Source organism: Eptesicus fuscus, chromosome 14, assembly GCF_027574615.1.
Source record: "Eptesicus fuscus isolate TK198812 chromosome 14, DD_ASM_mEF_20220401, whole genome shotgun sequence".
NCBI classification, from domain to species: domain Eukaryota; kingdom Metazoa; phylum Chordata; class Mammalia; order Chiroptera; family Vespertilionidae; genus Eptesicus; species Eptesicus fuscus.
This window is the reverse complement of record NC_072486.1, coordinates 8,432,501-8,459,722: the sequence shown is the minus strand read 5'-3', so window position 1 is coordinate 8,459,722 and position 27,222 is coordinate 8,432,501. Positions and strand designations below refer to the sequence as shown.

The window sequence follows — 27,222 nt, the reverse complement described above, 5'->3', positions numbered from 1 at the left end:
TATGTCAGAAAGTGAAAGTTCCAATTGTATGCCTCTCCCCCAAAGCATTTCATGTTTCTTTTCTCAGTTAGACGTTTTCTGTAGTAAATCTTTTTGGCTTTGAGGATTTCTGTTGCCAGTCTTTTTTGGTGGTGGTGGTGGGTGTTCGTTTGTTTTTAAGAACGCTTTAAAAATTTAGAAGCCATTCTCAGCCCCATGAGCCTTTTCTCTTTGTCCCATACCAGTTCCCTTTCTTAGTCCTCTTTGACTCTAAGTTCAAGTTAAACCAGACGCAGATTCTTGCTGCCTCTATTTAGATAATGAATCTGGCCTGGATTTCATCTTACTAAGTATTTGTTTATTCATTCAACATTTATAATAGTTAAGAGCTGTATGACATTCTAAGGGCTTCACCTTTTATCTTACGCAATCCTCACAATAATCCGAGGGAACTGAAGTGCTGAGAAGTTAAGTAGTTTGCTCCACTCTATAGCTAGTGAGTGGTGGAACTGGGACAGGAACCAGGCTGTTTGACTCCACCCCACACTCCTAACCATTGTGCTACATTGCTTTAATAAACCCTTCTACATTCTTGCTCATCCTCTTCTGAGTGCCACCTGAGCTGTGGCCGTGCCTTTAAGGATTGGGGATCAGAAAACGTGGGCCTAATAAGTCCTGGGGATGTAAGGTACAGCATGGTGACTACAGTTCATAATACTGTAGTGCATACTTGAAATTTGTTAAGAGAGTCGATCTCAAATGTTCTCGTTACAAGAAAAAAATTCTGTAACTATTAATGGTGATGAATGTTGATTAGACTTATTGTATATACTAGAGGCCCAGTGCATGAATTCGGTAGGGTCCCTCAGCTTGCCTGCGCCCTCTTGCAATCTGGGACCCCTTGGGGGATGTTGGACCGCTGGTTTCAGTTCAATCCCCGCAGGCCAGGCCGAGGGACCCCACTGGTGCACAAATCTGTGCACCGGGCCTCTAATATGCATATAAGATCTTTGGTTAATCTCTTCCCGCCCTCCCTCCTCCCCCCTTCCCTCTGAGATTCATCAGTCTGTTCCATGTTTCCATGCCTGTGCGTTGAGCGTCTGCCCCCTGGTAGTCAGTGAGCGTCATAGCTAACAGTCGAACGACTGATTAGGCTTTTATATATATAGATTGCAAAATGCTGATCATTTTGCAATATATAAATAGTAAATCGTTAAATTGTATAACTGAAACTAATATAATATTATATGTAAATTATTCCTAAATTTTAAAAAATTAAAGAAAAAATAAATAAAGAAAATGATGTTGGCCTAGCATTGAGATTAGGCTACAGTGTTTTGTGTAAGGTCATTGGAAGATAGGACAAGCAAAATCAGAAGCTCCAAGCTAACAGAATCTAGGAGAGGGGAGAACGCCTCTGAAAACTTTAATACTTTCTTTCTGTGCCCTTCATATTTAAGTACTTAAACTAAAAATTAGTTACTGATACTGCTCCTGCTCCATCTTCTCTTCTTCCTTCTCAGAGGCAACCACTGTCCCAAAGTTGCTTACCATTGTCAGGCATGATTTTGTAATGTTACCTCTTAGTACATAAACAGGTTAATTCGCATCTTTGGTAAATGATAACCACCAAGTTTATACAGTTAGCATGTACATTTAAGTTGACGTGTTAGTGAAAATCATGTTACATGTTTTCAGGTTTTGTTCTTTAATTCCTGGTTTGTTATTTTATGTTGCGGTTTCTGAGTTTATATGAGTTTTATATTTGCTCTCTTTATTTCAAGCACCCCATGTGGTAACATGCACTTAGAAAGCTCATGATGGTTGACTTTTCCCAAACTCTTCAAATCAAAGGCAAAAAATAAATATTCATGAGGACTAACTAGATACTTAACCAAAATAAGCCTCTTACCTTTTTTGTTCTTATTCAAATAACAGGTTCTTAAGGGTCTTTGAAAACAATTTAGATTGTGCTTTTGAAAGTATCTTAGGTTTTACCAAGAAATGGAACCTGGCACCCATGCTGTTATTAAGCTTTACTCTGTGACCTAAACATTACCTGCTCTTAACTGAATGTTCTTCTGGTGGGTGGGAAGCAGCCATCTGAAGCCGAGCGGTGAGAGCTATAGACATTCCTCCAAAGAGCGGAGGAGTTTCTGCCAGATTTATTTTGAATCCTGCTCACAAATTTGAAACAAATCTGTTTTTTTTTTTCTAGGTTCACATTTTATTGCCACTATTAAGCCCTAGAATTTGTTAGTTTAGCCCACATTCACAGCATGGCAAAATAAATCTGTCCAGAAAGTAACAGATTTACTTTGTGTACATGTGAGATTTATGTTTGATAGGGTTGTTAGCCGCCTGGTGTGTAAGACAATCCCCATTTCAAACATTTATACAAGTTACGAGTGGAGATTCTATAATTGAGTCATCCTTGAGCATGTGAAAGAGTTAGTTATAAGTGCGTGGGTTTGTGAGTGAACCTAACGTACGGAATAAGTGTTTTTATCTATCCTGTCTTCTTAGGGCTGGATTGAGATAGTCGGATGTGCTGATCGGTCCTGTTATGACCTTTCTTGTCATGCGCGAGCCACCAAAGTCCCACTTGTAGCAGAGAAGCCGCTGAGAGAGCCCATATCCTTTCTAGTTACTTCTCAGCTCAGGACTAACGTGTGGACATCTTGGAAGTAGACAAGTCCAGCTCTGTACCTTGTTCCTGTGGATAAACTGAGGTGTTTGATATTGGGGTAATACTTCCTTAAACCTATTATTTCACCCATTACTGCTCCGTGCCTATTCTTTCTACGTATAATCTGACATGTGCCCACGCAGTGTTTGGTTCTTAAAAGAAGTATTTTCAGAAAAATGCTCTAAATATCTTTCAGGGCATTTCAGCCATTTCCAAAGTGCATTTCTCCACACCTGCACCTACCTACATACTCTTTGCATAAAGAGCACCTGATGAATACATTTTCTAACAAAAGATGGGTGCCATTTTATGGTAGATAAAATAATAATTGAGCTTACTTGTTATGTTAATCAGCACAGTAGAAATTTCCTTCCTTTACCAGACAGTGAAGTTGTGAGCAGATCTTAGGGCTAGGCCAATGGTGTTGGGACGTTTTAGAAATGAATAAATTATTATCAGAAGTTATCATGCTATGTATCAGCTTCTATTGCTGATTAGATAATATATTCCTGTAACTTTGAAAAAAACTCTGATGGGGTTTACTTACTTTGAATGATTTGTGGTTCTCAAGATCATTTTCCGAAATACTGAGGTAGTTCTACAATTTTGGATTCCTTGACTACTTCATACAAAACAGTCAACGTTGTTCAGTTTGAACCCAATAAGGGAGCAATTGGTAAGGCGTATAAGAAGGATGCGAAGCTGGTGATGGAGTACCTTGCCATTTGTGATGAGTGTTACATTACAGAAATGGAGAAACTACTGAATGAAAAAGGGTAAGATTTAAGATGTGTGCTTTCATATGGGCTCCGGGTAAATACGTCCTCCCTGCCAGGTTCTGAAGGTTAGGGTGAGGTTACTGTCTTGACAAATTCTTTGCAGGTAAGTGCTAGCTCCGGCTACTTTTAAAGGACTGGGCTTGCCAAGATTTAGGTACTATTGCCAGAAATAGATTTGAAATGGATACAAAGATCCCCCCAACCCCACCCAATAACTTTTTTAGAGGAGGAGATTTGTCCAAGGTAGTGACTGAGGAAGGATTAGGAACCATGTCTGCCTTCAAGTCAATGCTCTGGTTTTGAACTTTGGAGTAGTCTCTGTCATTGTTTTAAGCATAAAATAAAATAAAATAAAAATAGTAGAGAAGAATCTCTAAAGGAATACAACAAAATCCAACACTAAAGAGTATAAAATTTACTATGTCTGAAAAGCAATAAAAATGTGTAGACATATGAAAATGTGACCCCTAATGAGGAAAAGAGTCAATCAAAAGAAACACCCAGAAATGACAAACATGATGGAGTAAATACATAGGATCTTAAATGATTTTTATGCTCAAAGACGTAAGGGAGCACATGAGCATATGAGGTGAGAGAAAGAACCAATATCAAGAGGCAATATCTCAAATAAAAACTCACTGAATGGGGTTAACCGTGGATTAAACATTGCAGAAAAAAAGAGTATGGAACTCAATGTAAACTATTTAAAATGAGGCATAGAAAAAGAGACTGGAGAAAAAAATGTTCTTTGGGACAATAAGAGAAGTATTTTCAGTCTAACGTATAATTGTGAGTCACAGGGAGAGTATATAACGAAAATATCTGAAGATACATCAATAGCTGAAAATTTTCCAAATTTGATGCAGACTATAAACCCAGGGGTTCAAGAAGTTCAACCCCAGCAGAATAAGCAAAGAAAGCCACATAAAGGAACATCAGAATCAAATTGCAGGAAACTAGTAATGAATAGAAAACTCCAAAGTAGCCTGGGGAGAAAAGGTTCCTCATATGAAAAGGAACAAAGATAGGAATGATTGGAGTTCTCATCAAACTCTAGGCAAGCCACAGTACAATAGAATGAAAATTTTTTAAGTGCTTACCGACAAAAATCCTAGAACAGCAAAAATATCCTTCAAAAATGAAGAAGAAGTGCTTTCAGACAGACAAAGGCTCAGAGGATACATTGCCAGCAGACCTACCTGCAAAAAACGTTAAGGGTGTTCTTCAAGCAGAAGTGTGAAAATTTCTTCAGGCAGAAACGTGGAAATGTAAATTTACCCAAAGAAATTAAGAGCTCCAGAAATGCTAAATACAAGGGTAGATATAAATGACATTTTCATTGATTTCATTAAAATAACATTTAATTTCTTTAAAAGAGAATGCACTGTTTAAAGCAAAAACAATAACAATGTGTTGTGAAACTTACAACATATATAGAAGTAAAATGTATGCCATCAAAGGATGAGAGTGATGCTTTGGGAATAGACCATTGTAAGGGGTGTATATTATAAGTGAAATGTCATAATATTACTTGAATTAGCCTATGATAAATTAATAAAAGTACATAGAGTAAATTCTAGAGCAATTACCTGGAAAAAAACATAAGAACCAAAGGAATATAACTAATAAACCAATAAGGGAGATAAAATCTATATATATAAAAGCCTAAGTGACGGTTAAGACAGAAGGACCAGAACGACCGGATTGGCCGGTAGCTATGATGTGCACTGACCCAGGCCTTGCTGCTGCGGCCCCGACAGCCCTGAATCTGGTTCACCCACACCCTGGACCCAGGGAGGAGGGAGGAGGGAGCCCGATTCCTCACGTAATTGGTTGTTGGTTAACTTGCTGCTGGGTTTAACCTCCCTCGGTCCCTCCCCCCAGCAGGCTGGCCCCGATCGCCGGCCTGGCTGATGGACCCCACCTGTGTATGAATTCGTGCATTGGGCCTCTAGTAGAATAATAAAATATACTCTAGAAGAAGACAGAAGAGGAAAAATGAACAAAGAACAGATGGAACAAATACAAGTTAACTCATGAGATGGTAGACTTAAACTCAACAGTATTGATAACTACACTAAATATAATGATTCAAACCAGCGATTTTCAACCAGTGTGCCACAGGAATTTTTAAGACATGCAATACCTGACTGATCTCTTCTCCCTTAAATTGTCAAATAAAAAAATGACAACAGCCAACACACTAGCATTCTAGTATGAATGCCCTGCCTTAAACCATAAATATGTAGATCATACAATAAAGTTGCAACTTATTAGTCATGTAGCATAATAAGGTTGTGTCTGATTGGTTAATTCTTGGTACCAGAAGTATAGGCACCTGATTTTTTTAAAAGTCACTTTGGAGCAAAAAGGGTAGGTAATTACTATTACTATTATTATTATTTTTTTAAATCAAAATATTACCTCCTTTGTTGGTCAGGTTGGTAAAAATCTATTTTTTGGTGTGCCGCAAAATTTTAGTACAATAGGTCCTCGGGTTACGTCGGAGATCCGTTCCTACAGCGCGACGTAATGTGATTTTCGCTGTAAGTCAGAACCCACCTACATAAGCACCTACGTCACTCACATGGACACATACACAGCAGTAATGAAGTGAAACAGTAAAAAAAAATTAAAAGAAAGATAACAATTCCTGACTTTTACTTGTGGTAAATAAATAATAATAAACATAAAGCACATATGTACATACATCAAAATGACGGAACTTTTTTTATATATATAAATAAATGGGAGATGGCGACATAACCACGAAATGTCGAGTGCGACGTAACCCGAGGACTGCCTGTAATTAGTTTATGTGTGCCATAAATAAAGAAATGTTGAAAATTGCTGATTATAAACACTTAAATTAATAGCCATGGTCAGACTATTTAAAAAACTCAAGACCCAATTAAATGCTGTTTATGGGAAACTTACTGTAATTGTAATACACAAATAGGTTTAAAAAAATGTTCCCATATAAACATTAATCAGAAAGTTGGAGTGGCTCTATTAATATCAGGCAAAGTAAACATCAGAACAAGGACAATTATCAGGAGTAGAGTTGCATTTCACAATGTTAAAGGGTCAGTTCATTAGGAAGGTGGATCACTTCTAACTATATGCAACTAAAACAACCTCAAAATGTGTATGGCAAACTTGACAGAACTAAAACGAAAAATAGACAAATCCACAATTACAGCTGGAGATTTTTTTCACCCCTTTCTCAGTAATTGTAGAGCAAGTGGACAAAAGTTGAAGATCACTATTAATTTAATGTCAGTTATATAATGTCTAAAAACCAGAATAGCCCTAGCCGGTTTGGCTCAGTGGATAGAGCGTTGGCCTGCGGACTCAAGGGTCCCAGGTTTGATTCCGGCCAAGGGCATGTACCTTGGTTGTGGGCATATCCCCAGTAGGGAGTGTGCAGGAAGCAGCTGATCGATGTTTCTCTCTCATCAATGTTTCTAACTATCACTCTCTCTTCCTCTCTGTAAAAATTCAATAAAATATATTAAAAAAAAAAAAAAAAACAGAATACACATTTTTAAGTACACTTCAAATATCGTTCATACTGTTTTTTAAAATCTATTTATTAATTTCAGAGAGGAAGGAAGAGGGCGAGAGAGAAACATCACTGATGAGAGGGAATCATTGATTGGCTGCCTCGTGCACGCTCACACTGGGGATCAAGCCTGCAACCGGGGCATGTGCCCTGACTGGGAACTGAACCGTGACCTGCTGGTTCATAGGTCAACACTCAACCACTGAGCCATGCAGGCCGGGCTTTCAAACTGATTTTATACAGCCTTCCTGCTAAAGATGAATTTTGCATTTTCAAAGGATTAAGAAAAAGAATACAAGGGACTGCCTATGGCTTGCAAACCCTGGAATATTTTGTATCTGGCCCTATACAGAAAGTTTGCCAACAACTGTCATAGATGTTAGGCTAAGTGAAAGAAGTCTTACACAGAAAATCCTAGGAAAGACAGTGCTCGCTTACAGTGATAGGAGGCACAGCAGTGGTTAACGGGCTGGAGGGGATTGAGATAAGGGACAGGGCAACCTATGGAGCGATGGTGGTTGCATGTGCATGTACACATTTGTCAAAACTATTGCAAGGTGATTCCCTGTAAGTTGAGAATTCATTTATCGATTTCAAATCTTACTAAAATGGACATAGATCACTAGTTGGATATTATTAGCCACAAGTAAGACAGTTTCCTTTTTTAATTATTCTCCAGTAATGGCTTCCTCCTTGCTTATTTCAGCTTGTTAACAACCATTACCTACTCTATACTTAGGCCGTGCTTGCAGAGAGAATATATACGATATGGTTTGTGGAGTGGGCTCTTTAATGCACACGCACAGACTTCAGACAGAATGTACAGTTGGAGGAGGGATCGGTGAAAGTCACTCATGTAATGCATGAGATCTTCACTGCGAGAAACTAGCAGAACGCAGTGTGACCTGAGACAGCCGCACAGCTTCAAAGGCAACCACGGGGCCTCTCTCTCCCAGCACTCAGCTGCTGCGAGAGACCCTACCTGATCTTCCTACTGTGAGGAAATGCCTCAGGAGCGCATTGTAAATGGGAAGTCTTATAGCCCGAAACGGAACGGGTGTGTCTCAGGATGGGAACATACTGCAGTCAGTTACTTGGGGACAGGAGGATAATATTTTATATTGACACATCAAACAGAATCATTCAACTTCTAGCTGATCTTCATCACCATAAATGTCAATGTTTGTTTGGGAAACAGAGTAGGAGTTTTAAGATTACTTTCTGTGCCATGACAAGCTGGTCATTCTTATATATGTTGGGACAATAAAGAGAACAGTGGTCTTTTGTTAGCAGGCCTGTGTTTGACAAATTTATTGTAATTATTCTAAAATTGAATTTTTAAAACATTGGTTTTGGTTTTAACCTTGATCTCAGAATCAAAGGGATTGGTTATTAAGCCACTTAGGGAACTTTATAAAACTAGTCATATTTTGGGGTGCCTCCCAGAATACTGTTTGATGCCTTTGTTAGAATAATACTTTGGTGTTTCTTATGAAGTAGTTTAAGTTTGGCTTCAGCTATTATATTCGAGAGTTGACTAAGTTGTATTCCACTCAAAATGGAAAACAGTTATCGGTCTGTAAAGCTCCTTTGAATGAAGGCACAGGGATGCCTGTTTTCACTAATATGTAATATTTCTTTGTAGGGAATTCACTATTGAAACTGAAGGGAAAACATTTCAGTTAACAGGAGACATGGTCAATGTGAAGAGATTCCAGAAAACACTACATGGTAAATTTGTAAAAATAATTAAGAACAAACAACAAAATATTATTACTCCTTAAAGGTTTTTTTGTTTGTTTGTGTTTGGTTTTTTACTTTTATAACATAACCAGTTTACTGAAAATTTGAAGAGGAAAAATAAATTCTTAACGCCATAACCCTAAGTTTGATGAATATGTTTAAGGCATTATCCTGGGCCTTTTTTGAAGAACATAATTGTACTCATACTGGAGAATAATTTATAATGCCACCTTTATATTTCCTATGATCTCAGGTGCATATGAAGAATATCTCTGATTTAAAGGATTTTTTTTTTCATTTTAAGGAAAAGTGCTTTTGTTTCCTAAGCAAAAGATGAATTTCACCCCTTCTACTTTTTTTTTTTTTTTTTTTTTTTGCAAATTAACTGGTTAAACTTCACTTAGATTAGTGATCTTTAATGCTTTTTTAAAAGCCAAGGAGATGATTTTTTTATAGAACAAATTCTGTGAATTTGGGAGTGTTTTGGAACATAGGAGGATGCTATGGTTTATGGTGGCTGCATGAAAGCTCCTGGGAGCGGGGAGTGGTGGGTAGGGGAGCTCCTGCCAGGCAGAGAGCAGGCCTGCTTTTCCCTGGGCCTGGCCTGCTCTGGAGCCGGCCGCAGGGAGCTGGGCGAACGGTCTGAAGTGGCAACAGTGAGCAGGGGGTTCTTCGTGGCCTCAGCTACCTCGTCACCGTCCTGTAGCTGCTTCAGAGCCATTGCTCGCATCCCATGGAAGGATGGGCCAAAAATGCCTCCATGATGTTTCTAAAATGATACTCTTTTTTAAAAAATATATATTTTATTGATTTTTTTACAGTGAGGAAGGGAGAGGGATAGAGAGTTATAAATATCGATGAGAGAGAAACATCAATCATCTGCCTCCTGCACACCCCCTACTGGGGATGTGCCCGCAACCAAGGTACATGCCCTTGACCGGAATCGAACCTGGGACCTTTCAGTCCACAGGCCGACGCTCTATCCACTGAGCCAAACCGGCCAGGGCTAAAATGATATTCTTACTCTTCATCACAGACATCTTAAATAGGCTCTCTCTTCTTTCCCGTATGTGAGTTTTTAGTTCTCGTTATCTCATTTTCCTTGCAACATAAACTCTCCAAGGTTAAAGTCAGGTACCTTAGAGCAGACAGTGCTTAGCCTGCTGTTTTTCTGAGTCAGATGTGCTAATGAGTACATTTCCAGTGGGTCCCCCAGGCACAGCCGCCCCCGTGGGAAATGCTGTGGGCCCTGGTGCATGTCTTGGAGTGAGTGCTGATCCCTGAGCACGCTTCTCGCAGGGCCTCCTGACCCAGAACCTGGGACAGCAGTGGCATAACTTGGCTCTGTCAGACTTCTCACCCACATGGCAGCAAACCGAACAAACCACTGGTCCTCGTGTGTGTAGGAATCATTCTTGTTAATTTTGCCAGCTATCATGATAGATTGTTCATCCCAGCAAAATCTTAGGAAAGCTCTAGGGTTTTCATACGTTCTTCAGGGGCACGGCGGACGTTAGCGTGTAGCCGCTCTTGTTCATAGCTTACCGACTGGGGACGCAGTCCCTCGGGCCTTGTTTCACTGGTATGCTGTATGAACAACTAATGAAATTGGATGAAGTTGGTTTTCACTCCGACTTTAAAGGCATCATGTTTCCTACCAGCAAGTAGTTCTCAGGAATGTTTCTTCCTTCTGCTGTACAGAATCGATCAAAATTCACCTAGACTAGAGATAATTTTAGTGCTAATGAGGATTATTCAGCGAGGCCCTGAGATGCATCACGTGGGGTTTCAGAGAATGTTATTGAGTTTCTCTCTCTTGCAGTGGAAGAAGTTGTTCCGAATGTAATTGAACCCTCCTTCGGGCTGGGCAGGATCATGTATACGGTATTCGAACATACATTCCATGTGCGCGAGGGAGACGAACAGAGAACGGTAAGCTGTCCCGTACACGTGTCTTCTCTTACACTGTCAGAGATGAAACTTGCTGCAGCACCTGAATAAGACTGAGTGACCAGTTAGCTGCTGCTACTCATCTTTGTGTAACTGTCCACAGAGCAGTGCACTGCCTCATGTTATTTCGTTTGCGCTTTAGGGTGTGCGGGTTGTTCTTGATGCCATCGTTGTAGTTGCTTGGTGTTCTCTATTCTGAGACACAACATATCACTTTGAGGGGACTATCTTTGTTGCATCTGTGGCAGGAATAATACTTTCTGGATATACTCATGTTTTCAGAGAATTGGAAAGGAAAGAATGGCTCTTAGAATTTGGCCAAGCCAAGAAACTATGTCTGCACACGTAAGGCATTTAAGGGAACCTTAAAGGGCATAGAATTGTCGGGGGTACTTTTGGGGTAAAGACATAAATTCCTAGGTTCTATTTCAGGGATACTGATTCACTAGGTCAGTGGTCAGCAAACTAATTAGTCAACAGAGCGGCAAACCGTGGCGGCTCGCGAGCTGCAGTTTGCTGACCACTGCACTAGGTCTTAGATCCAGGGATCTGTGGTTTTTCATAGGAGCCGCAGGTGATTTCAGTGTGGGAGACTGACAGGCCTAAATTGGGCAGTGGTATTTGGGGGATAGCCCTTCCTGTCATTCCAGCATTGCTAACGATCAGTATTTATAAGAAGTCTCTGTTAACTGCGGAAGTTCCCTTTCGTTCTGCTGCTCCTGAATCGCTGCCCACGTCTGCCACTTAATCCCTTCACTTTGCCTTCCTTCACCTTCTCACCTCACCTCAGCTTGCGAACAGTACACTCCTGAATTCCTAGCAGACACTCAGTCAGAGGGAGAATGGCTAGAGAATGGCGGCTGTCTTCGTCAGGTACACTGCGAGGAACGCTCTCATCTGCATGACCGTTCATTCTAAAGCTGAGTGTGCATCGTGTTGGACATCAGCTCTTTCTGGGACATTTAGCCTTAAAATATGGACCGATGAGCTCTTGGTGCCAGTACTGTACACCTGACATACTTACTATTGGCAGTAGGTAGCTACTGAAGTCGCCATTTTGTTCTCTGCCCTAAAGTTGCATCTGCATTTCCTGACCTTGAAGGAGCAGCTCTTCATTCATTCAGCAGAGAGTGGGAGCGAGGCTGGTCTGCAGCAGGGATGACATCCGTAACGGAATGTGCTCTTTGCAGATGTCAAGTTCGCTTCGAGCGTCTCTGTTTATTTTTAAATCGGTTTTTAAAAAAGCCTTTTAGCTGTTCCTTTGAATCTAACAATATTGATAAAACTAGTGTTCTGGTAGAAATGTAAGGGCTAAGCCAGAGGAAATTAGTGACAGCGTTTTATGAATGGCAGAGATTCCTGTCATGAAGAGGCATTTGACTAGGCTGTGGGAAGCCAGAGATGTTTTAAAAGGACTCGTAGGACACGTAGCTCCTAACCCGTTTTCCTATGGCTGTGGTATGAAAACACTGCCAGCGAGATAACGTTTTTTCCAGGAAGGGAGGTCCCCGTTTCTCGCTCACACATGGTGACCACAGGTGGAGGCGAGGAGTCGGACTTGAACATGTGACCGCGGCAGCCGCAGCCCTGGAGTCCGGGGCTTACTCCCCGCGGGTGTTCACCGTTGCTTGGCATCGGAAGTTGATTAGGTTTGGGGGTGGGCTGCACTGGGTCCTGTGTCATTTATTATTTTTCTGGGACCTATTCATTCTGAGTTTCATATTCTTACCTTTAGGCGAACCTTTTGTTTGAATATTATTTAAGAACTCGTTTCCAGCCCAGAAAGGCAGACGAGTTTGCCTTCCACAGAATATCCTCGCTGTCTTTCAGTCTGAGCACCCGCAGCCTGTTCTGGAGCAGTGTGAGAGGCGGTGCTTTCCGTGTGGGGTTACGGAGCATGCTCGCTTGTTCCATATGGCTTCCTTTGGAAGGCAGCTGTGCTCAGCGCTATCCCACCAGCGCTGCGTCACAGTACTTCTTTTGGACAGACATTTGTGAGCTGATTAAACGTTGTGGTTTTACACGGTCACTGAGGCTCACAGATCATCTGCTGAAACGCTTCAAGGACAGAATGGGATTTTGTGGGCCCTCCCACCTATTATTTGGTCATTTGGAGGGAGATTCTTTAGGGATCTCCACAGAGAGAGGGAAGGCTGTAAGGCTTTTTGTTTGTTTTTAGAAAGAGGAGGGGAGAGGAATAGAGAGATAGAAACATTGATGAGAGAGAAACATCATTGATCGGCTGGCTGCCTCCTGCAGGCCTCCTGCCAGGGATCAAGCCTGCATCCCAGGCATGTGCCCTGACCGGGAATCAAACCAGTGACCTTTTGGTTCTTAGGCCGATGCTCAACCATTGAGCCACACCAGCCGGGCTATAAGGCTTTTTATACGTTACCAAAACATTGGCACCTTCTGTGGTGGCTTTGAGAGTGCTTTCCCGTCATTGAGCTTTCACTGTGAGGCACACAGCAGGTGGGAGAGACGAAGGTCCAGAGAGCGCTCAGCTGAGTGTTCCGAATTCAGAGCTCAAAGCAGACCTTGCTGGTCTGGTCTGGTGAGCCTGCTTGTTCTCTGTCGTCACACTGCTTTTCCTCCGTGTGTCCCGCGGTCTTGATAGTGAAGGTCGGACGGTAGCATTTAGATTTTTACCAACTAACACGTTTGTGTTTCTTTCTCTCATCTAGTTCTTCAGTTTCCCGGCCGTGGTAGCACCATTCAAATGCTCCGTCCTTCCACTGAGCCAGAACCAGGAGTTCATGCCATTTGTCAGGGAATTATGTAAGCAAATCCAGCTGAGCAACCTTCGTGGGAACCCTGTCAAGTAGACTGGATTGTAGCAAGTGTTTTTTTAAGAAAATAGAACCTCAGTGGTGTTGGCCTCTGCTCTTATTTCTGAGAGTGCTTGCTCAGGAGGGGTCCTCCTCGTGTTTGAGTGAGCAGAGGTGGGACCAGGTGTCAGACCGAGAGCAGCCTTGCTTCTCCAGCTCACTAGGGGGTCTCCAGCCCCTGAGCCCCAGTACCGACAGGAGCCTCGTGGTCACCTGGGGCGGCTCACCTACTTCGATGTTGGGAAACGGAGAGTTCATTGAGCAGCTCAGGGTCCTGCAAGGGGAGGTGCTGGAGTCGGGACCGGCCTTGGCCATTCGTCTGACGCTCGTTCCCCACCCGGCAGCTGTGTGAGGTGTGAGGGAGGGGTTGTGCTCCAGCAAGGGACTTACTCAACTTTGGGGATTTTTCCCTCTGTTGGGTCTGTAACTTAATTACTCTCCTGTCTTAGTTCCTTTTATAAGTTTCCTCAACTTGTAAGGCAACATTTAGATGACACCGGGGCTCTCCATTGTTTTATTTTGAATTAATTAATTGATTTTGGATAGCGGAAGCCCTGACCAGGAACGGCGTCTCCCACAAAGTAGACGATTCCTCTGGGTCCATCGGAAGACGCTACGCCAGGACTGACGAGATCGGCGTGGCTTTCGGCATCACCATTGACTTTGACACCGTGAACAAGACCCCGCACACGGCCACCCTGCGGGACCGGGACTCCATGCGGCAGATTCGAGCTGAGGTGCCCGCCCTCCCTTTGGCCGTTGTAGTCTTAGAAACGTGTGCTGGTTCCTTCTCATTTGAGCTGGATGTTGATGCTCCCCTTTCTTTTTTCCTTTTTAATTTTAATCATAGGCTTATATCAGACAGAGCACAGATTCCCGAGTCCCCTTGGTTTCATTATGAAAATATCCATGAACACATCTCTACTGTTTTATAGCCATTCGGATCACTCTGGGCTCATTCTCCGGCAGTTTGCTTTTATAGTTGTTTGATTATTTGGGCAAGGGAAAGAGGATCCCACGCGGTTGTTGCCATAGTTTTATTGGCAGGCTTGGAGGGACTTGGACGTTTCTATATAAATGTATACATGTGCGTGCACAAGCTTTTCCACGTTAACCCTTTTAGAACAGCGCTTGTGTCCTAGTAATTGTACTTAATGAGAAGGTAGCAATGGAGACGGAAGTGCAGGAGGGGAAGGGAAGAGTGGCCACTTTAATTGACAACCACCTGGCTAATGTATTCATCTTGAGGAGCCTTTTATTTAGAGCCTGGAAATCAGCCTGGTGCAGAGAGCTAGGCGTGGGCAGGAGAAGGAAAAGACGGCTTTTCCCAGAGGAGGTGACAGTCTAGTTCAGAAGTCTGGCTTGTCCTTTACAAAACCAGGTCTCACTCCTCTGGACCTGCCTTCCCACCCGGCAGTGGTTCTCAGAGGCCGGGCCCTGGGCCGGCGGCGTCCACATCACCTGGGAGCCTGTTCGATGAGCAGCAGCTCCGCCCCAGACCCACTGAATCAGAAGCGGGGGTGGAGAGGGTTGTGGAGGGGGGCGGGCAGAACCGCTCTATCGAGATCTCCAGGGGGTCCTGGGGCTCAGGGTTGAGAACGGCTGCTGCGTGGTGGCCAGTGTGTGCTTGTGGCTGAGGCACACGCTGGCCCCTGTTCTCAGAGTTAGATTTGACACCCATGAAGTCACTGCATGTGACACGAGACTTGGGATACGGAGGAAAGGCTGTGTGGGAGAACGGGGTTTTGTGGGGCTTGGCAGGCGTTCTGGGCTGGAAGGAGAGCAGGACCCCGGGTCTGGGAGGGAGGTGAGTGTGGTTAAGTAAGGCGGCTGCGGAGGGAAGGACAGGAAACATCCTGTGGGAACTAGTTTCCAGTCACTGGTGAACACTGGTTTGGCTGCGAGGGTTCCTGCGTTCAGGGTGAACCTTTCTGACAGTCTGAGGGAGTTGGCTGACTCTTGGACTTCTCCTCCCTTTTACCCAGGTCTCTCAACTGCCCGGTGTCGTCCGAGATCTGGCCAACGGCAGCCTCTCGTGGGCCGACGTGGAGGCCAGGTACCCTCTCTTTGAAGGGCAAGAAACTGGTAAAAAAGAGACAGTGGAGGAATGAGGACAATTTCAGCAACTTTTGACCACTTGCGCTAATAAAAAAAATAACTCTTACCGTGTCCACTTTACAAAAAGCAGCCTTGTGATTGCTCCGGGGACTGCGTGTCATCCTCAGCGGCTGCCTGATCTCGCCCCACAATTAAAGTTGGAGGAATTCTGAACAGTCTTGTCGTCCGTTTGCTCCTGCTTCCGCGTCCTCGGCAAAGCTGTTGCTCTCACCTTTGGACACGTGCTCGTAGTTTATTGTTAAACACAACTGATGCTTTTTTTTTTTTATAATTAACAGCTTTATTGGGGCATAATTTACATACCATAAGATTCAGCCATGTGAAGTGTGTAAGTCCATAATGGTTAGTACCGTGGTCGGCAAACTGCGGCTCTTTGGCCCCTTGAGTGTGGCTCTTCCACAAAATACCACGGCCTGGGCGAGTCTGTTTTGAAGAAGTGGCGTTAGAAGAAGTTTAAGTTTAAAAAATTTGGCTCTCAAAAGAAATTCCAATCGTTGTACTGTTGATATTTGGCTCTGTTGACTAATGAGCTTGCCGACCACTGGGTTAGTAGATCCACGGTGTGAACTGCCGCCACACTCGGATTTTAGAACACTCCCCTCTCCCCGAAAAGAAATGTGCATTCAGCTCTCTCCGCATTCCAGCCCCAGCCCCAAGCAACCACTCAGGTACTTTCTAACGACGCCTTTTCTGTTCCTTCTCTTCCTGAGAAGGTGATGCGTGTGCTGAGGAGGCAGCGTGGACGGCCTGCGGGAAGGCCCAGGTGGGGCCGGGGCAGCAGAGAGCAGGAGGAGGAGGGGTGTGTCTGCGGGGGAGGGGAGCCGGGCTGCCACCGGAATGTTCTGCGCACACAGTCTTTGCTCTTTCAAGTCTCCAGGAGGCGGTCTGTGGGCAGGAGAAGCTGTGGCCTCCCCAGTAGCCCTGGCACTGCACCCCTGAGCCGGCAGGAGGCCATCCGTCTGACCTGCCCCCCTGATTCTCAGCCACCACAGTGTCTGCCTTCCAGCCTAGGAGTTCCCTGAGGGCCTTCACTTGTATTACATTTTTGCATGGAACACTCACACAAAGGGGTATCTGTTAGGAAAACAGTTCCAGGATGTGCGAACGTGTACAGCTTCTTGTCTGCAGAGTTGAGACCTTGCCTCGTGTCCCAACTTCCTCTCACGCAGTGGAGGGGGAGAGGGGTGACGGAAAGCATGTTTGTCTCGGGTGGGAAGAGCGATGGAAGCGGAGAGTCCCCAGGGCTGCTCTCCTTCACATCCCATCTCGGCGATGCCTGCCCAGCACTGCCCAGCGAGGCATTCGATACGCAGACTTGGGGTGAGTCTTGAAATTCTAAACCAACCTCTTGGGGCAAAAAGTCTTTTCGAAACATTTCTCTCTGCTGCTTTTAGAGCATTCCTTGTTAGAAGGGAGATGTTAAATACACTTGGTTTTCATTTCCTAGGGAATTCCTTTCCCCTCCGATTCCTGATCGCTCTTAACTTGGTGCGCGCTGCAGCTTTCTCCCCCGGGAGTGGTCTCTGCTTCTCCCCATTCATTCCCTCTTACAGCCGCGCCCCCAGAGTCCATCACCACCACCTCAGACATTGTTACGAGCTCACTAATAGGAACGATATATTAAACACGTGGTGGGGTTTGCCTGCTTTGGATCATAAAGGGATTGGAACCAAGCTCTCTCACTTCAAATACATTTGTCATGAGTAACATGCTGTATATTAAACCCGCAAGCCCTCCCTTCCCTGTACCTCCTCCAGGGGCCTTTCTCCCGAGAACACGCTGTCTGGAAAGTGATGGATCTCCTGAGTGGGGTGGGCAGAGCTCGCTGGTTCTGTCTGTGCCGCGTGTGCTTGCTTCTTAGCACAAGACAAGGCTCTGTACGCGAGCGGTGTACACGCACACGCACGCACCTCTTTTATTCAAGCCCAGTGTGTAGTTCAAGAAAGCCAAGGTCTTCCTGGCCGGATGCTCTGTGCGGCCTATTAGATGTATCAGAATGGGCTCGGAGAGCTAGATAAACAGCACTGTCTCAGAGAAACGACTCCTGAAATCTCTCCCCCCACAAATGGTGATGGCCAAGGCTCCGATTCTAACTGCTTTCCATGGACTGTACCTAAACACAGTAGTTCCGGTAAAACTTACCTTGGCTTGGAATTCAGGGCGTTCAGTCCAGTACTCCTGAGTGATGTCTAGAGAGGTGGTCGCTGCCTGATTGCCCCCGCAGTCGAGAGCCTTAATGTCGCTTCACAGCTCATAACAGGGAAGCACTGAATATAGATGGCCGTCTCAGAAAAGGAATTCATTGCATGAGGCTGTACCAGAGATGTGGGATCTCCAAAGTTCATGGCGACAACCACGTGTGAACGTTTTTTCAATAAATCTCTTGAAATGGGTTCGTTCTAGACCTTTCTTTACTGTTCCTTTAATCAGCATAAACTTAGGGTGGTGGAGTGGCTGTCTTAGCCCGTGGAATCTATTCACGAGAGAACCAGATGCCTTGGAAATAAATCTAAATTATCTCTGGATTTCGCTGCATTGAAGTTAGCCTCCTATCACCAGGGACGTCTTAATCTGGATCTCTTGAGTCGGGTAGGACGAGAGGTTTTTGGTTTTTTTTTAATTTCTTTATTGATTAAGGTGTCACATATTTGTCCTCATCCCCCCATTCCCATCCCCCACCCCTCCCCACGGATGCCCCCACACCCCTGTTGTCCTTAACCATTGGTTAGGCTCGTATGCATGCACACAAGTCCCTTGGTTGATCTCTCTCCCCGACCCCCACTCTCTCCTACCCTCCCTCTGAGGCCCGACATGAGCGAGATCATGTGTCACTAGAAGTATACTTATAAGAACCGAATGTGAGACGAGCAATAATAGTTATGCTGACAGGCAAATGAATCAGTCTGTAGTAAGTTTCTTTCTGGACCAACAGTTCTTTTGAGACCCAATTTCAATGTCCACCAGTTCCTTATGTGTACATGTCAGCACTGACCCCTCAGCTCTGAATGGTGGACAAATGGTGGTAATGCAGGTCCGACTCCCTCTGGTTTGGTCTCGCCTGGACGCAGGGGCGCGGCTTCACCCGGACCTGGGACCCAGTATCACCCAGGCCCCGGGGCGCGTGGCCTCACCCGGACCCAGGTGTGTGCGGCCTCACCCGGTCCCGGGATCCAGCCTCATCTGGACCCAGGGGCGCGTGGCCTCAACCGGACCCAGGGGCGCGCGGCCTCGCCCGGACCCGGGGGCGCGCAGCCTCACCCGGACCTGGGACCCAGCCTCACCTGGATCCAGGGGCACACGGCCTCACCCGGACCCGGGATCCAGCTACACCCGGACCCAGGGGTGTGTGGCCTCTCCCGGACCCGGGGGCGTGCAGCCTCACCTGGACCCGGGACCCAGCCTCACCCGGATCCAGGGGCACATGGCCTCACCCGGACCCGGGATCCAGCTACACCCGGACCCAGGGGCACGTGGCCTTACCCGGACCCAGGGGCGCGTGGCCTCACCCAGGACGAGAGGTTTTGATAGCATTGCTCGTACTAAAGAGCCTTGCACCAGCATCTCTGCTGATAGTCGATGTTGAAGGCAGGTTTTTTGTGTTAGTTGTTTTGTTTCATTTTTGACATTTGGCCAACACCACAGAAATTTAGTTGAAGATGCAGTAAGAGAACAGATGAATAATTCTGCTGCGCCTCAAAACTCACCTCTTGCTGCCTATCCAATAATTCTTGGTAATTGCGCTGCCTGCCTCGAAGCAGTAATTGTGTTAAGACCACGTGGATGGAGTTAATGTCTCTTCCGGAAGCAGGGATATGGTTGGGAGCTTCGGCAGGAATGGCCTGAGAAGCAGCCCGGGGCTCTCCCTCCTGCTGGTGACGGGCTGTTCTCCTGGCTGGATGGGCATCTTCCCTGCAGGTCCAGGGACACGCCCTTGTAACCTGCTGCAGCTGTGACCGGTGCCGGGACAGTGGTCCTCAGTCCTGGCTGCACAAGAATACTCCTGTCTCTGCCCGCTCCACCCAGTTTCAGGAGCGTCTCCAGGGTGGGGCCTGGGCATCAACGGTATCTGGAAAGCGCGTTAGGAGAACCATGCCACCGTGGATGCCTCAGCTTGAGCCGGAAAGAGCCTGCCCCCCGCCCCACCCAAGATGGGGAAAGGTCTGCCGAACGAGGGGTGTCTTCTGACAATAGGGGTCAAGTTGTCAACACCAAGTGTCCAGAGAAGATGCGTTTAGAGGGCGTTGCTTTTGTTTTGCTCTTCTGCAGGCATGTCAAACTCGCAGGCCATGAGGAGGCATGCGGCCCGCCGGCCGCGAGTTTGACATGCTTGTTCTGCTGAGCTGACCGTGAATGTGCCCTCATGGACCCCAAGCTTCCCTACCGCCATGCCCTGCTTCCCTTGTGCAGTGTGGGGTGAGTTCCTCTCGGCCCCAGGAGCCCGGCCTGCTGTTTCCGGGGACTTCCGGAGGCTGTACCGGGGTGCGTCCAGCTGGAAAGGCTCTTGGTTAACCCTTGCAGGAGCTTAAGGATCACAGCTGTCCTCATCCACCACAGGAAAGGAAGCCGAGCCCTCTCGGGGTCACTCTGCTCATAGGGGGCAGGGGCAGTGGGAACCAAGTTCAACGCACATGATTGTGTAGGGACGGGGTGCCGGGAAGCTCTAAGGACCTTCTGTTAGAAAAGGGTGCTCCAGGTTACCAGCCTCAGGAGTGAGGGCGCCATGTGTCCCCCCACAGCCGTGGACTCTCACTCCTCACACACGGGGTTGGCTTGAGCCTTGGGGTGGCTTTGTGGCGGAGGACAGGCCGGGAGGTGAGGGGGGACGGAGCTCCGGGAGAAGCTGCCAACTCCTTCCCGCCCTGTCCCTGTCCTCACTGCCCGGCCCTCCGCGGGCCTGTCCCAGTCCTCACTGCCCGGCCCTCCGCGGTCCCTGTCACAGGCGGACACTGTGTCTTGCCGTCTGGAAGCACTTCCTTGTCCCCAAGCGGGCCGACAACTCAAGGCCTTGCCTCTCGTCCCGCACCTTGCAGTTGGCAAAGCAGCTTCTCAGCCAGGCTAGGAAGGCTCCGTCTTCCCAGCCTCTTGTTTCAGGAGGCGCTGTGTCTGCAGATGTCTCCTCGGGGAGGGGGAGGCTAACCCTGGAGACGACCCCGGGCAAGAAGCTGTTCACAGGCCACCGCTGGACGACAGCACCCCATTTCCTCTCCCCTCCCCTCCCCTCCCCTCCCCTCCCCTCCCCTCTCCTCTCCTCTCCTCTCCTCTCCTCTCCTCTCCCTCTTTCTCTCTCTCTCTCCTGGCCCTTGCTCATTTTCCTACTCCTGCCTCTTGTCCACTGCTCAGCATCAGCCACTTTGGGTGGTTACCACAAGCACACACAGGCTTCCTTGGCATCCGGAGGTCCTTTCCGAGCACCCCAACCTGCCTGGAGGTTTACAAAAGCCGTTTAGGCATCGTCCGTGGAGCCATGCCAGGTGCTGTCGGTCAGGTGAGGCCGGTGTCCGGGCGCTGCGTCCGCGGCCCCGCAGTGAGAGCAGAGGCGTGAGCAGAGCTGCAGGTAGGAAAGGACCTGTGAGGCAGGGCCCTGGCTTGGAGAGGGGAGAGCTGGCTTGTCACTGGAGTCCCTCGGTCCGTTTTCCTCTCCTTGGGGGTTTGTCTCCTTTTCTGAAGCGGGTTGAATAGGACGAGTTCAGTGTTTAGTCAGTCTGTCCGTGAGGCGGCTGAGGAATCCGTCTTCCCCCTCGCTCCCCGGAGTTCCCACGAGAGCTGGTGGACAGGGGCTCCTCCATGGGCCTGGCTTCTCTGCGCTGGTTAATAGTCGGTTCAGAATCTGCAGCCATTTTCGTTTTTCTGCCCGATGTCACCTCCTGCAGGCGAGGGAGGTATTATCACAGCTAAGCGGCCGGCGTGGGAGACAGACCTGCCACAGGAGAATCGGGCTCTGACCCCGGGCGTGGTGCTGCCTTGGGCAATTGGCGTAACCTAGAGCGGACCGGCCTTTGCCATTACAGAGACTTGGTGTCCTCAGTTAAAAAGAGAAGGAAAAAGCCCTCCACCATCGGAGGTGCAGGATCTGTGTAGGCCCAGTGGGCTGGCGGGCTCTGTGTTAAGGGAACATTTCTGGCTTCAGGTGTGTGTGTGGGGAGGGTGTGTGTGTGCGTGTGTGTGTGTGTGTGTGTGTGTGTGTAAATCCAAGGCCACTTGGTGCTGGCCAGTGAGGACGTTGCAGAAACTCAGCCCTGGACAGTGGATAGAGAGGCACTGCTCTGGGTCACGTGCAATTTCAAAGAGAAAGGGGCCCCTGGAATCCACGCACGTGCACTGGCTGTTTGCGCTGCGGAGCCTGATTCTGCGGATGGTGCGCGCTGGGGGCCGGAGGATGTAGCCACCGGGAGCTGAGGGCGCTCCCTCGGGGAGGCTGTCTTCCTCCCAGTGTTCCCGCCCTTGCCCACTGGGAACTTTCTCGCCATGAGCAGATGCTGGACCACAGCTCTCCCGAAGGGCTTCCCTTTGAGATATGCATTTATATGAGCCTCGTGTTTCCTGAGACAATTAGACAGGCAGGTGTGCGGTGGTGGGTGAGCAGTGGGAGTGTAGTGTCCCAGGGTGGACTGACCCAGCCATGATTCTTCTGTTGGATGGGGTGGGTGGGGCTGAAGAACAGAGGGTTTGGGGAGCTCTGTGCTGGGAATAGTGGATCCCAGTCCTGATTCTTCTGGAATCCAGCTGGGATCGCCCATTCTAACCCTCCCTGCCTTGGTTCCCGGCCACAGCCCAGAGTCTGTGGTTTCAGGAGCGTGAGGCTGGAAGAGGGAGCCCTACTCTCTCCGGGAGCCAAAGCTCTCTGCCCCCTCATCCAGGGTCAGGCCTTGGTGCAGAAGTGACCCGCACAGAATTTTTTCAACCAGTGTCTGCCCTCGTTAGGCCTTAAAAATCAATCACCAACAATTAGCACAACCGCAGTTGTGCTAACTAAAACCACTTACTCTAATTAGAGCTTTTCTTGGCTCATCAACACCCACTGCTCTGCATCTGAGTGCGAGCTAATAGATGAGGCAAGATGAGATTGTGGGGAAGGGGAAAAGCACTGACAAGCTTTAAAAAATCTTTATTAACTGTCTTTTTAAAACTGAGACCAGGCCTTCCATTTTTCTGAAAAGAATTCTGAAGCAAGCGTGCGAGTTGGCACACTCCCTTTAGCTGTCCCCTCGGTTAGTGACAACTCCCAGTGCGAGTCCCGCCTTCTCTCACAGGCCACGTCCAGGTCATCAGCTCCACTTCCAGTCAGTGTTCAGAACCAGGCCACCACCCTGATACACCTGGACCTACTGAGTGCACTAACTGTGATCCTGATACACCTGGATCTATTGTGTGCACTAACTGTGACCCTGATACACCTGGACCTACTGAGTGCACTAACTGTGACCCTGATACACCTGAACCTACTGAGTGCACTGTGACCCTGATACACCTGGACCTACTGAGTGCACTGTGACTCTGATACACCTGGACCTACTGAGTGCACTAACTGTGACCCTGATACACCTGGACCTACTGAGTGCACTAACTGTGACCCTGATACACCTGGACCTACTGAGTGCACTAACTGTAACCCTGATACACCTGGACCTACTGTGTGTACTAACTGTGACCCCGATACACCTGGACCTACTATGTGCACTAACTGTGACCAGTCTTATTTCTTTCTACGGTGCTTCTGGAGAAGGTCTCTCACTTAGGAAACAACTTCCTACCCCCAGGCACTATGATTGTGTGCATCCGACCCATGCTTTTGGAACCCTGTGTTCAGATGAAACCTGCCCTGGAACCCTAGTATTTCTCCAGTCCTCGCAGTGCTGGGCTGGACACACGAGGTCCTGCCTCCAAGCCGTGCACAGACCCAGGCTTGTATCCAGTCCGGGAGCGCCACCGAGGAGGGCGGGCCCTGGAAAGGCGCATTGCCCCAGGGCAGGGGTGGGGGGCACAGTGCATGCTGGTGGCTCCCAGGACCCTCCCGTGTCAGGTCTGGAGTGGGCTCACAAACCCGCCTGGGCTCCTGATACTCAGGCAGCCCCACACCGCCAATTGGGAATACTTGTGAGCTACATTAGAGCGCTTTTCGTTCTCCCGAGGGCGGTGGCTCTTAAACTTGGCTCCCTGGTTCCTTTGAGGATTCCTGCAGAAACTTCGTGCACTATTCAACACGCTGTGTTTTTACATTTCATACGTTTATATTTTTCTAAGGAAAGGAACCCATCGTTTCCACGGAGGGGTGTCTTCCTCCCCATGCCTTCAGCTGGGGAGGCCTATGCGCGAGGGGTAGCCAGCAGGTGTTTCTAGCTGAGGAATGAGGTCTTTGGAGATGTGGCTGGGGCGTCCGTGGCTTAGGAGCTCGAGGTGGGACTCCGTAGTGCAGGCTTTGGAAGAGCCCGGGGACAAGGTATTTGGGTCCAAGGGAAAGAGGAAGGGAGGGCGGCGGCGGGGTGGTTCTGGCCGGACACCAGCCTTCCCCAGAGAACAGGGGAACCAGGACGGGGAGGAGCGAGATGACAAGGCTGGGTGCTCCGCCTTCTCGGGCCGAGGGGCCTCCGCGGGCCCATGACGCTGGATTGTTGATCAGCGCTGGGCCTCCGTGAGCCGGAGGGGACTCGCTCGCTGCCCTGAACAGCTAACGAAGCAGCACGATTAATTATGCGCTGAATTCACAGCAGCAGCTGAGGGACGTTTCCTCCCGCAGCGAGAACCTGCTCACTCATTTGTCCCATGGCCGCTACCGGGCTGGACTTGGAGCTGCCCCCCCAGGCCCTCTGCTCGGGCCACAGTGCCAACGTGGACCCTTTGCCCAGCTGGCTCCGTCGTCCATCCGTGGCCCCTCCTGTGCCCACCAAGTGTGGGGCTTAAACCGGGGGATCACAAGCTTGATGGTTCACCTGTGAGAGAGAGTGGGGGGCTTGTCCCCACACCAGGGCGACAGTCACGGATCTAGATGAGGACGGGGTGAAGGCTAAGCCCGCCGCGTGGGGCCCCTGGAAGTGGGGGTGGGGGCGGGGGTGTGACTCCATGGACGCCGGCAGTGGCACCTCAGTAGGATGTCGGAGGCTCTCCTCCTCCAGTTTGCTGTCCACGTGTGCAGCAGAGGGGTCGGGGCCTGGCCTCGGCTCTGCTGGTGGTGGGCCTGGAGCCGGGGATGGATCGTCTCTGCAAAGCTTCTCGACCGCCGTGTTCTCTGGGCCTCTGGTCTGTCTGGTTGGCCAGGGCTCCGGCCGGGGACTCAGCCAGCTCTGGGTGGGCCCCGTAGGAAAGGCCGGTTATCCCGGGAGCCCTGCCATGGCTCCTCCTGGTGCGGAGCTCTTGCTGGGGGGACGGGCTTGGTTGCCAGGACAGGTGCTCACTGCGGCCACCTGTGGGGGAGGCAGGGCCTAATGGCCGGGTGGCATTTCAAGGCCAGACTTCAGCAGGGACCGTAACCAGGAACTCCGCCCCCCCATAATGAGGGGATGCAGGGTCAGCATGGGACCAAGGAGGGGCCACCTCCAAACTGGAGGGGGAGCGGGGCAACCTCCTGCCGAAGACAGGGTGGAGCCCTGGCTCAGTGGTTAGAGCGTCAGCCCGAACACCGAAGGCTACAAGTTCGATTCCTGCTCAAGGGCACGTACCTGGTCCCATAGGAGGCAACCAATCGGCGTGTCTCTCTCACGTCGATGTTTCTCTTTCTCTCTCTCTCTCTCTCTCCCCTCCCCCTTCCATTCTCTCTAAAAATCCATGGAAGAAGTATCCTCGAGTGAGGATTAACAAAAAGCCAAAAACACCGGTGAGAGACTGCTGCCTTCCTTCAGGACAGGCCCTCCAGGGAGCGGGCGTGCGGGGCGATGAGCCGGCTTCTGAGGAGCGGTGATGCGTGCGGGGACTTGGCGCTGAGGCTCTGCGGAGCCTGCGTCCCGGGGGCTTCTCTGATGAGCCCTCCGTCTCTGCCGGCCGCAGGCTCTCCGGGCGGCCTTGGGGGCCGGGCCGTTGATGGCTTCCGGCGCTACCAGACCCCCAGGATGCTGGAGGAAGTGGCCATCGGGCCGCCTCTGCGCGCGCACAAGTCCTGCCAAGACCCGCACGAGGTCTCTCTCTCGGGAAGGGACGGTCAGGGCATCCCACCGCCTCCCGATGGGCACGGACCGGGGTGCCTCCCAGCGCCTACCCCGGCCCACGCCCCGCGGGCCCCCCAGTGAGACAAAACAGGCACCTGCCAGGGCAGCAGAGCCCTGGCAAAGCTGGCCGTTCTCCGTTCCTGTTCGCCACGTGCCAAGAGGACGCCTGGTGGCCAGCCGACCGGCCGCCTGAGGACAGGTCGCTGTGCGATCTTGGGCATTCAGCTCAGGAGCGCAGGGAACCCGGGACACCGCTTATCACGTGCCGGGCGCCGGCATGCAGTGGTACAAAATGCACAGCGGGAAGAGGATGCCGAGGCCCGCTCCCTTCTGGCAATAAACATCCGCCCACGGACTCACCGGCAATTAAGTTCCTATCCATTTCAGAAGACGTGTTTTCAATGACTCCCCTTTTCCGGTTTAACAATTCCTTCTACAAACTCTTAGCAACCCTGTTGTTTTCCCTCAAGCACATACTGCATTTTATAGAAAAAAAATAACTGTGATAATTCTATTTAGAAGAGTTCTTTTTTAAATCCCTTAGAACCTTCGGTCACAGGAAATTAAATATTTCTATTTCGATCTCTAAATATGTTTTGTGGCAGAGGAATGTGGTGAGGTGAGCAGTGAAAGACTTGCACCCGTAAAAATACTTCCTTCGTATAAAATCCCATCGGGGAAGGGGATGGACGGGGTCACAGGTTCAGAGAGGAAAGGAACCGTGTACGCTCTCCGCCGGCAAAGAGCAGCGGTTGTAATTTGTTTTTTGACAGATGAGGGTAGGTATTTAACCGCCGCTGTGCTCGGAGTCTGTATGCTTTTTTAAAGTATTGTGGCAGTTTTATTTTAACCCGCAAATAGTTACCAAATCCCAGAAATCGCATTTCTCACGTGTTTTAAAATCTAGGTAAACAATATTAGACGTCAACTTAAAAACCCAAGACAAAATAGATCCAATTTTAAAAATTGGGCGGGGGTGGGGTGGGGTGGGGGTGAGGGGGCGTGCCAAGAGCAAAAGCCCTTTTGAACCCTGGCCTCATGGCTCCTCCCACCCCTGGGTCCTGGCCCCTCAAGTAGGGCAGCAGAGAGCCAGATCCAGGAGGAAACTGCCCGGGGTTGTTGCTCATGGAGACCACAGGCCTTGTCATCGGTCCCTCCAGATTCCGGAACCTGGGCCTCCGGGACAGGCTGGGTACAGGCCAGGGTGTGCGGGCCGAGTGGCATGGTACCTCTTGTCTGTGCTGAATTCAACGGCCTGTGGTTGGGGAGGAGGAGCAGATATTGACCTGGGGCAGTGGTCGGCAAACCACGGCTCGAGAGCCACATGCGGCTCTTTGGCCCCTTGAGTGTGGCTCTTCCACAAAGTACCACGGCCTGGGAGAATCTATTTTGAAGAAGTGGCGCTAGAAGAAGTTTAAGTTTAAAAAATGTGGCT

The 27,222-nt window shown here is 48.7% G+C and overlaps 1 protein-coding gene across 2 annotated transcripts in view; it reads left to right on the top strand.

The window, feature by feature from the left end:
- GARS1 (glycyl-tRNA synthetase 1) overlaps positions 1 to 15,804 on the top strand; it is a 39,266-nt gene extending 23,462 nt beyond the window's left edge. For both annotated transcript variants that reach the window (XM_054725908.1, XM_054725909.1), the window contains exons 11-17: positions 2,506 to 2,614; positions 3,300 to 3,444; positions 8,658 to 8,743; positions 10,578 to 10,687; positions 13,390 to 13,483; positions 14,080 to 14,270; positions 15,519 to 15,804. In XM_054725908.1, coding sequence (XP_054581883.1) covers positions 2,506 to 2,614; positions 3,300 to 3,444; positions 8,658 to 8,743; positions 10,578 to 10,687; positions 13,390 to 13,483; positions 14,080 to 14,270; positions 15,519 to 15,644 — 861 coding nt within the window. In that variant the 3' untranslated portion in view covers positions 15,645 to 15,804. The remainder of the gene's footprint in view (positions 1 to 2,505; positions 2,615 to 3,299; positions 3,445 to 8,657; positions 8,744 to 10,577; positions 10,688 to 13,389; positions 13,484 to 14,079; positions 14,271 to 15,518) is intronic.
- The last annotated feature ends 11,418 nt before the right edge of the window (positions 15,805 to 27,222 follow it).